This window comes from Fusarium odoratissimum (assembly GCF_000260195.1).
Source record: "Fusarium odoratissimum NRRL 54006 unplaced genomic scaffold supercont1.6, whole genome shotgun sequence".
NCBI lineage: Eukaryota > Fungi > Ascomycota > Sordariomycetes > Hypocreales > Nectriaceae > Fusarium > Fusarium odoratissimum.
In genome coordinates, this window is record NW_022158692.1 from 48,142 (window position 1) to 60,296 (window position 12,155).

General features: G+C 45.9%; 6 protein-coding genes across 6 annotated transcripts; 4 read left to right on the forward strand and 2 right to left on the reverse strand.

Moving 5' to 3' along the window:
• Nucleotides 1-204: 204 nt before the first annotated feature.
• FOIG_04610 (uncharacterized protein) lies at nt 205-1,079 on the forward strand (the record flags this gene model as incomplete). Its single annotated transcript, XM_031202898.1, has 3 exons — nt 205-241; nt 326-821; nt 875-1,079. The coding sequence occupies 3 exons, from the start codon at nt 205-207 to the stop codon at nt 1,077-1,079; spliced, it is 738 nt and encodes a 245-aa protein (XP_031066477.1).
• Nucleotides 1,080-2,124: 1,045 nt separating this feature from the next.
• On the reverse strand, nt 2,125-3,075 carry FOIG_04611 (uncharacterized protein; the record flags this gene model as incomplete). Its single annotated transcript, XM_031202899.1, has 1 exon — nt 2,125-3,075. The coding sequence occupies one exon, from the start codon at nt 3,073-3,075 to the stop codon at nt 2,125-2,127; it is 951 nt and encodes a 316-aa protein (XP_031066478.1).
• Nucleotides 3,076-4,793: 1,718 nt separating this feature from the next.
• Nucleotides 4,794-6,152, forward strand: FOIG_04612 (uncharacterized protein; the record flags this gene model as incomplete). Its single annotated transcript, XM_031202900.1, has 1 exon — nt 4,794-6,152. One exon carries the CDS (start codon nt 4,794-4,796, stop codon nt 6,150-6,152), a length of 1,359 nt encoding a protein of 452 aa, XP_031066479.1.
• Nucleotides 6,153-6,256: 104 nt separating this feature from the next.
• On the reverse strand, nt 6,257-6,664 carry FOIG_04613 (uncharacterized protein; the record flags this gene model as incomplete). The annotated part of the gene is made up of 1 exon (XM_031202901.1): nt 6,257-6,664. One exon carries the CDS (start codon nt 6,662-6,664, stop codon nt 6,257-6,259), a length of 408 nt encoding a protein of 135 aa, XP_031066480.1.
• A 1,307-nt stretch (nt 6,665-7,971) lies between these two features.
• On the forward strand, nt 7,972-8,382 carry FOIG_04614 (uncharacterized protein; the record flags this gene model as incomplete). Its single annotated transcript, XM_031202902.1, has 1 exon — nt 7,972-8,382. The coding sequence occupies one exon, from the start codon at nt 7,972-7,974 to the stop codon at nt 8,380-8,382; it is 411 nt and encodes a 136-aa protein (XP_031066481.1).
• Nucleotides 8,383-10,912: 2,530 nt separating this feature from the next.
• Nucleotides 10,913-11,367, forward strand: FOIG_04615 (uncharacterized protein; the record flags this gene model as incomplete). Its single annotated transcript, XM_031202903.1, has 2 exons — nt 10,913-11,030; nt 11,057-11,367. The coding sequence occupies 2 exons, from the start codon at nt 10,913-10,915 to the stop codon at nt 11,365-11,367; spliced, it is 429 nt and encodes a 142-aa protein (XP_031066482.1).
• Between the last annotated feature and the right edge of the window lie 788 nt (nt 11,368-12,155).

The following is a 12,155-nucleotide window of genomic DNA, read 5'->3' on the forward strand; positions in this document are numbered from 1 at the left end:
TTACCTTTGGACAGAAGCTACTATCGATCCTGTCCCAAAGTCCTGCACCTAGCTCTCATAAACTATATAAAACTTACGCTGCATACTCAGTGCTCCTCTTTTTAACTTCAAAGCAAAATACATATCGGCATTGTTTTCAACTATAAGCTCGCCGCGTTAGCTCATCAGAACCCGTTTCCTAGACTTTTTGCCACCATCTTTACAATGGCCGCATTCTCTAATAAAGTAGTCGCTATCACTGGTATGCCCCTCCAATATCCTTACGCAGCCTTAGGCTGACGAGATCACAGGGGCCGCATCCGGAATAGGGTTTGAGATTGCCAAGGTTTCATAACCAAGGGTGCAACCCTGTCCATCTCAGACATTCAGGAGACTGCTCTTCAGTCTGCGGCTTCGCAAATCAAGCTGCTGGGAGGACCAAGTTCCATGGTCCTGGCGTTACGAGTGGACGTCATAAAACAATCAGAGGTCGATGACTGGATTCAGCGGACGGTAGTCGAGTTTGGGGGCCTTCATTGCGCCGTGAACTTTGCTGGTGTTGTGGATGACCATATGGGTGCCCGAAACTTGTCTGACCAACACGACAACGCTTACGACTTTGTAATGGGCGTCAATCTTCTAGGGACCTGGAACTGCATGCGAGCAGAGCTGAGCCACATGAAGTCTGGGGCTTTAATTGTTAACGCCGCCAGCGCAGCGGGACTCATTGGCTTTGCAGGCGGCGCTGCTTACACAGCCAGCAAGCATGGCGTGGCTGGGCTGACAAGGAGTGCTTGCAAAGAGGTCGGCGCCATGAACATCAGGGTCAACGCTGTTGCACCGTGAGTCCAATCCTTGCCAAATCTTATTGTCCCTCAAGCTGACCATGTTGCAGGGGCTATATCGTGACACCGATGTCCAATAAGGCCAGCAAGTCCATGGGTCTTGCTCCAGATGATATGGGTCCGGTCAAGGCCAGCGCTCTGGCTCGACCAGGGAAACCTGAGGAGGTCGCTAAGCTGATTGTTTTCTTACTGAGTGATGACGCCTCATATATTACTGGCAACGTCATTCCGGTTGATGGAGGTTTGATTTGCTGAGCAATGCGGCTCTGTTGGATTACCTCGTTCATCTCCGATACGTAGCCATTAATGTACACAAAGACCCTTTTAACCACAATACAATAAAAAAGAGATGATTAAAACCTTTTCAAACATTAATGGCATCCCTCTATGAGTTGTGGCGTCTTTGTTAGCCATAAACGTTATAATCTAAGTTTACTAGCCGCTCCCAGTTTGCCGGTATGGCAATCATTGCCTTCTAACGATTGCTTAGGGCATCTATTCCCCTTTGTTTATGGCTTATTATTAAAATAAGTTTATTTTAAAAATTCTGTGGGGAGAATTAATCTATAGGTTTGTTCTGCGACTGTATTATGTGGGATGTTGGTGTCGCCGTGGTAAAATACCGTAGAATAGCAGTCGTGCCGGGACTAGGGAACAAAACATCATAACCGTACACCACGTTGTGCCGTGGAGTGGAGCTTTTTCTCAGCCATGTGTTGAGTCTGTTTTGGTTCCTCGTTGCAGCTGCTCATACTCACTAAAATAATGTCCATTTGTTGCCCAGACAGGGTGAATGGATGAAGGATGAAATGGTGATGGTTACTTTGAAAGCGTAAAAGACGGGACGCAACATGAAAGCAACGATTAGTGCTACTATCACGATGGATGAGTTGGTGTTGAGACCATAGTGAAGGTATAATCAAACAACCTTGACAAGCAACCGTTACTTAATGCCTTGGAAATCTTAACCGAATATCGGAAAGCCACTAGTCCGTCTCGAGCCCAACCTCATTAAAGCATTGGCTAGTTTAGGCTTATAAAACAAAGTTTATCTGCTAGGGAAATAAACCTATACCAACAGCTACGACAAGTATCACATCAAGTGGTGCGACCACTCTCACTTAACTGTGCATAATGCTCACATCCCTCAATGTCCTGACGTCTTTTGCTCCTGTTGGCTATTGCGGCTAATCTAAATTTGTCCTCTCCGTCTTACTTCGCAAGCTACAACCACGAGAGCCCCCTTGTTGGCATTTGTCCTAGGGTTGGTAGCAACTCCTATTTGAGTTCGATCTCCATCTCAAATCGGCCTCACAGAAGGCGTGGCGGCATACGACTCCTTAACCGCCTCCTCACATAACTTGCTGTTGACTTCTTTCCCTGTAAGCCAGCCGATCCCCGCCAACATGTCCGACATGCACTTCTTCGAAATGCTTAGCTCTCGAAAAATGCCGTCAAATGCATGTGGGAGGCCAGGATATACGTCTAGCTTTGTCAGTACTCCGTGAGCCCGCAAAGCTTTCTCGTAAATAAGTCCATCATCCCTGAGAGGATCCTGGCCAGCAACCTGAATGTAAACTGGAGGCATTCCTTTGTGTGGATGATCGGCTTGAAAGGGAGAGAAAGCCGGTGACAGCACATCTGGACAATAGGCCGCCCCCACAAATTCCATCGCTTCCTGGTTGATGATCATGGCATTAGCGTTCTGATTTCTGGCGAGATAGAGATTCTTGTACTCGGCGGGTACGATTTCAGTTTCCAATAGGTAAGGAATGCACACCCAGGCTCCCGAGAGCTTGGGAGTACGATCCTCCGACACCCACCGCTGCGCCGTGACTGCAGCAAGGTTGCCACCAGCAGAGACACCACCAATGTAGAACCCAAGAGAGATGTCGCATCCGAGGTCCTTGGCGTTATCTGTTTGGCTCAACCAATGCACAGAGTCCCAGACATCGTTAGGGCCAGTAGGGAACCTATATTCTGGGGCTAGACGATAAGACAAATTAACGACAGTAATATCATGGAGCGATGCAATGGCCCTAGACTGATAGCTGTGTGTGTAGTTATTCCCTAGGCAGAAGCCACCACCATGAATCATGACAAACATGGCTCGGACTTTGGTCGATTGGCCAGGAGGTTGATAAATGCGAATCTCGTTCTCGTATCCATCTCGCATTGGAATTTTCTTTATGTACTCAATATCCGTGGATGGTGGGGCAGGAGGCGGATTTTGCTTGAAAGCGGCTGCCATAGCAGAAAGCGGGATGTTTGGGATATCTTTAGCTGTCAAGAGATACTGAGCTAGGGTTAGTTAAGGAGACAGAGAGTTGCATGTATTTCTAACCTCGGAAAATTCAGGACTTGATACCACGCAATTAGGCGATTAGCAATAATCATTCAGACATCGAGTTTCCTGTTATCAGGTTTACCTACTGTTGCTCCCCAAGCTTTAAAACTGATTCGATAGTTTCGTACATATTCAAGATGTTAAATTTAAGAGAGAAGAGCTTGCTGGCCAGTAGTGGATTAATTATTATAACATAGAAATAGTATAATATCTAGTAGAAAGGCGAGATTTTATACTTTTCTTATCAGCGCCTAGTTTAAGGAAGAAGACCTTTCGCCGCAGTCTCGGATTGTTAAAAATTCCCGAGAGAGCCCATTACGACGCTGTTATGTACTGGAAGGTACCTAAGTTGCAAGACTAAAGATGCCGCCAAAGCATCTTTCCTCCAGAATAAGGTACGCTCGGAGATAGCTATCCTAACTCCATGGTCGCGTAACTATGGAATGAAACTATTAGGCTTGTTTACATGGTTTTAAAAGGTTAACCTCAGGACTTAGGATTAATACTTATGTAATAGAGTACTTAACCACCACGCCCACACCGCCACACTATGATAGCATTACTTCCAGTTCCAATAGGCAATATCACTTGTGAATTGCTTGAAGAACATGGCCTTAATGTTAACTCATATTTAGATACCTATTAAAAGCGGCCTGATATTCTGTTAATAATTGTTTCTGCTTGGACTGGCGATTTCCTGCAGCTGGATCACTTTTCTATTTCTATATATTAACATCGGCAGGATGTCTTACTGTAATTGAGTCAAGGACACCAGGTTGAGTCTTGCTGGGGTTGAAAGAGAATTGCAAACGACCTGACAGCCTAGTTATGGCCTTATGGATCTTCCTCAAGCCCTAACAGCATCCCTTATATTATTTAGTACCTAACAAGCTAATTTAGTAGAAAACCACAACATAAATATACCAACCTGTATCAATGGAATGAATACATGTACTGTCTGATAACATCCCCTCCTAAACTTTTTATCTCCTTTCCGGGCCATTGCGTGGTAGTAGGCAAATTAATCACAAAGCGGTCTTGGCTCAACTCGGCCTTCGGCGAGTAAGGACCTAAAATGGCACGTTGCAGGGCGCGTAAAGCTGATGTGTTCGATTTAATACAAAAGCTTAAAAGTCTAAACGAGCCAAATATGGGGGCTAGGCCTTAGGGCCCCTTTTTCAATAATCCATACCATTAGCGACTTCGACTTTAACAGGGATGCCCCGCGTTGCAACTCAACGTCGCTCAGTCCCATAGTAAAGACATTGCTATTACTCCGAACTCTGTACCTCCTAAAAAAAGAATTAAGTCCCTGGCACTTGGCTTTATGGAACAGAAGGGCCAGGGCAAAGGCATAGATAGGCACTTTTTTTTTTCTCTTCTAGTAAAAAAAAACAGATTGTTATAAATACAAACCTATAAATGTCTGAAACAACTACGCAATGCTTTCCTAGGATATCTAATTTTAATGTTCGTATCTATTAGCATGCTTAATTTTAAGCTCGTTCTACGCTCGTTCTACACTCGTTCTTCGTTTATTCTAAGGCACGCTAATCCAATTGAGGCACTTACCGCCGAGCACAGCGCACGTGCCAGACTTGGAGATAAGATATATACCAAACATGGAAGCTCAACGAAGGCAATGCCTCGAGAATATCAAGCTTTCAACCTCCCAGAGACTGTACATCATGGGAGCCAAGGCGACATTACTGTCGCTCGTTCTACCCGCGGTGGCATCGTTCGTATGTCAACCGTTACCAAAAAACCAGACTCAACATACCAATCAAACGGATTCCCTACCTTCAGACTCTTCTACCAACAGCACCTTTCCTAGCAACGGTACTTCTCCTGAAAACGACACAGCATGGGTTCCGACCTGTAAGCTGCCCAGGAATGATTTTGCATGGCAGAGTGTTGGACATGGCTTTATGACAGACTGCGTCTCTAGCAAGGGCATTATCCAAGGCTATATGATCTTTGTTGATTTTGCCGATGCAGAGGCTCTCGACGGAGAGTCTCCGCAGAGCGATTACGATTTCCTGGTTCCCGACGCCAACGAGTGGTTCCAAGAAATCAGCTTTCACCAACTTCAACTCAACATCACTGCCGAAACTTCCAAATTCTATCGCATGCCACGATCCGCAGAATCATATAACTGGGATGCTGGTTTAACCAACGAGCAGCACTATGCCTATGTTGAGGATGCACTAGATGCATACATGAACAATGGCGAAAATCTACCCCCAGCCAAGACAGATATCTTGTATATCGTACCGACACGAAATGCGGCATGGTTCACTCGCTCTTTGGCCTCGTCCTTTGCTATTTTTACACGAGACAACCAGTTGGTATCTAACAGAGCTATTACCTTTGGCGTCGACCCTTACAATTCCTGGGGCTATAAAGCGCTCAACCATGAGACTGGCCACTCTATGTGTCTACCCGACCTATATCCCCTTGATCTTGATTTTCCTACTGGCGAATTCACCGGTGGATGGAGTGTTATGGGGAATATGGGAGGAATCGCTCCCGACTTCTTCGCCTGGGATAAGTGGAGGCTAGGTTGGTTACACGATGAAGATATTGATTGCATTCTCGAACCTGGCACTACCAGACATACCTTGGCGCCCGTTGAGACTGAAGGAGGAACCAAGGCTGTGGTTGTCGCGGTTAACAAAACTTCTGCTCTTGTTGCTGAAGCCCGTGTGGCTAAGGGTGCGGATGAAAAGATTTGTGCTCCTGGTGTTCTTCTCTATACGATTGACACAAGTGTCGCTACAGGACTGGGCCCTGTTCGTGTTCTTGATACAACCCCTGGATCTGACAGTTGTGGCAGTGAAGTTAGCGGCTGGGAGCCATTGAACGATGCGACACTTTCTATGACTGGTACAAAGTCATATGAAGTAGCTGGATGGGGCATCAAGGTCACTTTGGTTGGCGCAAAGCATGATCAGTATAAGATTGAGATAGAATACTTGTAACAAGCTTTGCAAGTTTCGTAAATGGTGAACCCTAGAAATAGTAAACTCCCTGACTATCATCTTTTGGAAGTTTTGATTCGCAACGCTTGCTTTCGTCACAATCGCTAGCTCCGTTCTCTGGTTCGGCACGATTGAAAGCACAGAACACGAGTGATGCCGCCCCTATTAAACATCTCGCACACGTCGCGGCCCGTAGACGTGCATAATTCGGCCTCAACCACGCCATCGCCTTCCTGGGACCTGCCAAAGAAGGCGCGGGGAGATGAGTGCCCGCAGACTCGAATGGCGAGGAGGATCCCGGGGATGATGCCATTCGGGGCCATAGTAAAGATAAAGGAGTTGAGAAAGGATGTGCTCTCACTGAGGTACTGTTTGGTCATAGTATCGCCGACTAGAACGAGAAGAGGAGCTATATCCGTAGCCAGATTGTTAGAGAAGTCAGAGAGGTTGTCGACGGCGTCGACACCGAGAAAGGCGAGGGCACAGAGAATGAAGCTCCAGCATCTGACCATGGCTGCATTGGTTTATGGCATGGAGATGGTTTACCGGTAAACAGGATCGGTGTTCGGGATGGTTACCTTGTGGCGGCTATTCCGTGGACTGGCTTGAATAACAACGTCCAAGCGGGTTTCTCTCTCTTTTCTCATTCTTCGATAATTTAGGTTGGGGGCAGCCAGGGCTAGTGTTAGCGAGGGTGGAATACGATGCAAGGACGTCTGGGTGTTGACAAAATTGGTTGGTGGCTTGGGCTTCGCGCCAATGTTACTGGGATCTGTCGACAGAGCGTTCTTGCCTAATTGATTCCGGGTTTTGTGGTAAGCTGAGACAAGCCTACACAGCTATTAAAGTTCAGTAGCTAAATTTAACTATTCTAGACTGCCTATGTTAGAAGTCGCCCTATTTAAGCAATTTGTACTCTGTAAGACCATAAGAGTAAAGGGACAGGGAGTCTGCGCATAGCGTTAGATGAACGCGGGGTAAACGCGGGGTTCTGTGCAGGAATTCGGTTGACTTTGTTTGTGTAAGTTAGTTGGCGAAAGTCAAATCGACCTAAAGCCATGACTCTATTAATTAAATGCACGGAGCAGGACACGTGGCTAATCGACCTTGCATACGAGAACAGATAGAGTAAAAATCAGTGAAAAAGCAGTGGTTTAAACTGGGGTAAGCTAATATATAATTAGTAGTAAGTAGAGGGTCGTTCCCAAGCTTGCGGTTTTCAAAATGCACATATTAGATATTTCTAGCTATTAACAACCTTATTTTCCTTAAGCTATATGACCTATATCTTGGTGCATTGGACACATTTCTGAAAAAAGGGAATAGAAAGAAAAAGCTGGAATAGCTGCAGCGGCATTGGCGGCAATGTGTTGATGTGCAAGTTGCTTATTTCTACGTGGAAGGGGCCCGAAGTTAGAGCCGCGGTCCATTTCGGCCCGAAAAATAGCCACCCGAGGTCGGGTCATTTAGGTGTATACGGCGACTGTCTTCGCGGTCTCGGGAAATAACTGGATTAGTAATTTAGCTATGTGTCTAGGTAACTCTGCGGGATGGAATACCCCGCACGAAGAAAACAATAAGTCGAGGCATTTTACTGCTTCTCATCATATTCACTTTAACCTATTAAGCACGCTCAGTGCGATAGATGCAATTCAATCCAATCCAACCAAATCAAATCAAATCAGCCATTGCCCCCATGAAGATTCACGACCTATTACTCTTTCAAGCGCAACCAACATTGGGATAGATATCACAATTCTACGACTCCGCACCTCTAAACCATTCCTTGGGCGCGGTCTGTACTATACTGGTATGGATAATGATCGCCTCCACAGAGCACCAAAATGAAATTGCCAAGTTGGTTCAGCAACACGGAGCAGTTCCTCCACCCTGGTTTATATTTCCAAAAGTCCATCCGTACGACATATGCTGGCGTATGGGTGCTGGCGAATCTTATATTATGATCTATACCACTTGGTGGGAGCAACAAAAAGAGCAGCTTGACGAAAAGCAGCGAATTGAGTATTTTCGCAGATGGCCGCCTGCGCCCGAATGGCTCATTTGGATGATAGAAGCAATCTGGGATCTTAATCCTAAGGACTTTGAGGATGATGATGATTACTCGCCTTACTTCAGACGCACCAAAGCGCTTGGTTTCGGATCTGAGGATGATTATAAGAATGCTATGCGTGATGAGGCAGAGACGATAGAAAGGAACGGGACGCCATAAGAGAAGCATTCATGCAAACTATCTGAGACTTTAACATTTGCCTACTAGCCTTCAGTACCTCATGTAGAAGTTCTAGACTCTTCTGGATAGTTGTAAACACTTTATAACTACGCCTTTCATCCCGTGTTACAACCACAGATAGATCAACCGAAGCCAGTCAAAAACAAGGCACTTGGTATTCAGTTCTCTATTAATGCTCACAAGCGAAGTTTTAGCAAGATTGAACAAGAGGCTGACAGCGAGCCGTGGAGTATCTCAGGCTACTCTCGGCGGGAGTTGGTTTGGGGACGCAGAACAAAAGATCTGAGTCACCGACCGCCGCGCCTCCAGTAAATCAGTTGTCTTTGAGTGGGCCTTTAATTGTCATTACATGTATCCTCCGCCTTGTTTAATCCTATATTGTCATAATGTCAGCACCCATTGCAACCGCCTACCTTGGCGTTGCCCATCCGACAATCATCACAATCTTTATAATCTTCTAGTGGACGTGGAAGTTGATGCGGCCACGGGCCTTTGTCATGCAAAATGGACGCGACCCTTGAGGAGATCGTGGTCCATGGTGGAGACTCCGTCGCCGCGACGCATCGGTCCTCGAGACCCGCAAAGCCGACGGCGAAATTGATTCTCATCGATGCAAGGCTAACCAAGAAATTAGGTTTTTGTAAGCGTGTGAGTGCAGCTGGATCTTCATTATGCAGCATTCTTTCACCATTTGCAAATAATTCCTTTGCTTCATCGTGCTTTTCAAGCTCGAAGCAAGAGCTAAGTTGGCGCGTGCTGTTAATGCATCATAATGGTTCTTATTAAGCTTGGCCATCCCCTTAAGAACCTATCTCTCAAGGTGTTCTGCTTTTTGGAACCGATCGTGATATCTATATGCTAGTGCTAGGTTTTGCAAGCAGCTAAGGGTCGTTATATGCTGCTTTCCTAAGACGTGTTCTATCTGCTCTACTAACAGCTTTCCCAGATTAACAGCCTCTTTATACTAGCCTTGCCTGGTATATATCCCTATCAGGTCGACTTTAAAATACAGAGTATTAGGATGATCCTCCCCGACTATCCCCTCCAAGCTGTTTATTGCTGAATCCTGTAACTCTTCGGCTTCTTTATATCGGCCCGTGTCCTTGCACCAAGAAGCGATATCGGCCATGCAGTTTAATGTTTTGATATATTCTCTTCCATAGATTTGATTATGGAGATCTATAATTTCTAAATAAAGCTCCTTAGCCTTCTCTTATTGACCTTGGTTTTGTAAGGAAAGTGCTAAATGTCTCCTGCATGCCATAACATAAGGATAAGAGATGCTTAGTTTATCTTCCAGCGCTGGCAATACTGAAGTTACTATATTCTCCACATGTTTCCATGCGCCCAGGTGAAAATAGACTCCTGTAAGATTTGCTCTTATACATAGCGTATCTAGATGCATAAGTCCAAGGTTCTTTTGCCGAGTTTCTATAACCTCAGAAAACATAATTTTTGCATCCTCCAGTTTACCCAGTGATGCCAACTTTGTAGCAAGGCTAGACTTTACAGCGGGCGCCTGAGAGGCATTGACAGGGAGTATCTATAACATCCTTTCGACTAAGCTCACAGCAGCCTCGGTTTAGCCTCTGCTTGCGAAGGTCTCTGCTTCTGTAAACTTGGACCGCATTTGGTATATGTCAGCTAGATTCATCTTGCTGGCCAGGACGGCTTTGTCGTCGTCTGGCAAGTCCATCTAATGCATAAGCAAGATAGTCCCACTCACACACTCTGCTTGTTTTAAGCTTTTTAATCCTAGTAGTAATTTAAGTTGAAAGTTAAGTAAGGAAAACATGGTCTTGTTAGTGACATGCCCTGTGCTGTCGATAGAATTACTCGCCGAAATAGGACGTTCTGCTATTAGGCCATTTTATGTGCTGTAACCAACATGGGAGGGCCTTGTACCTCCTTCTCTACTCCTGCCCATGGCGTGTTATACTTCTTGATAGTCTCTGAATTCTAAATTCGCGTTGTATTTTTAGTTATGAGGTTAGGTGCTTTCCGAGTTACAATAGCATGAAGGCGCGATCCTGACAACGTGGACCTATAGAGCGGTGAGAGATTGCAGAACTTCTACCCTACAGAAGCTTTTGTAATCGCTTACCGGCCCCACACCGGGCTTGGCTAGCCAGGCCTAAGCCAATGAGTAATTGCATATAACCGCCCTTTGAAATGTTTAAAGTGTATGCAGTTTTTCAGACGTCTGCTTATTGGACATGATGTTGTAGTTAGCATGGTAACGGTGGTATTAAACATCTCGCACTCCCTCGTTACCAAGCTCGTCCTAACCCTCCTATGTTGTAAATACTTGTAGGACACCGTGATAATGGCAAATAGTCTCAGTGTTGCTTCTGGAGTATTAGATCAGGTGACGTTTGCTTTTCAATCGAGCAGCGTTCTTTTTAAGACTGTTCGCAGTTTTAAAACCTAGGATACGCTTTCTTTCTACAACATGAACTGACCCACTCATAGCATCTACTCAACTATCCAGTTATCAACGACGGCATCCATGCCTCCAAGTCCAATGAATACGGCCGGCGCTCCATCAAGCTCGGCGACGCCGCTTATCAGACTTTCGCCGCTCCCATTATTCCCTACTTCTCCAAGCCGTACCAGTGCGTCTCGCCGTACGTCCAAAAGACCGACTAGCTAGGTGGCAATGCCCTCGACCGCATCGATAAACGATTTCCCGTCGTCAAGAAGCCTACTGAGGAGCTTTACCGAGATACGAGGGCTCTTATTCTCCTCCCATACCACAAGGGTCTCGAGGGCAAGGATCACGTCTTCCAGGTCTACAGCTCGGAAGCTAAGAAGAACGAGCAAGCAGGCCTTGTCGCCCACGGAAAGGCTGCAGCTACCACCGTCCTCGTCGTTAGCAACGAGACCCTCTTTTGGATCAGCTCCTTCTTGCACCAGAAGAAGGCCGAGACTATCAACACGGTCAATGAGAAGATCAACCAGTAAAACGGTTGCTATTATGTCCATGGCACCACGTGGTGACCACTCTTAGCTAAATCACAGCAAAATCATCCCTCTACCTTCCCCCGTTCCTTTTTGTCAGGAAATTGCCTTATAAATATAGGCCTTTCAGCATTTATGGCTTAGACAATCCTTAAATGGTTTAAGTGGTTGGCATGATCCGTGATACACATGTAGGACAGGTGTCGTGGCGCCTGAAGAACCATTCACCGAAGCAGCATGAGTGAAAGACATGGCCGCATTGTAAATGACGGATTATATCCTCGTCCAGCATTAGGCACAAGCAAATTGCACTGAGAAATAGTCAGAAAATGGAGTGGATGTGGTAATAGACTCGTGTGCTTACCAGGCATTAAAACCGGGTTCGATGTCCGCCACATAATTCGTTTCGGCCTTCCACTGCCTGTAAGCTCGTGCAGGGGCAGTCTGATCCAGTGTCACCGGATTAAAAATATCGTCGCTAATCAACTCTGGCCTATTGTCGGGTCTTAAGGGACTATCGTCAGGTCTTAAGAGATAAGAGCTTGATGCACTTCAGTACATTACCATAGAGACTACGAGGTCGGAGTACAAACAGTGAATAAAATGCTACTGCTAGGATGAAGATGGCGACTATGATGACTGCAAATGGCAAGTCCGTGTCTAGAGGCAAGTGATCACTAGCCGGGTCGGATGTGACTGTAGGATTAACGACAATCATGGTAAAGATGGCTGGGTCTATTTTCCGGGATAATTAAACTCTGAATGCAATAAATCTAATGGTGGGTTCACTT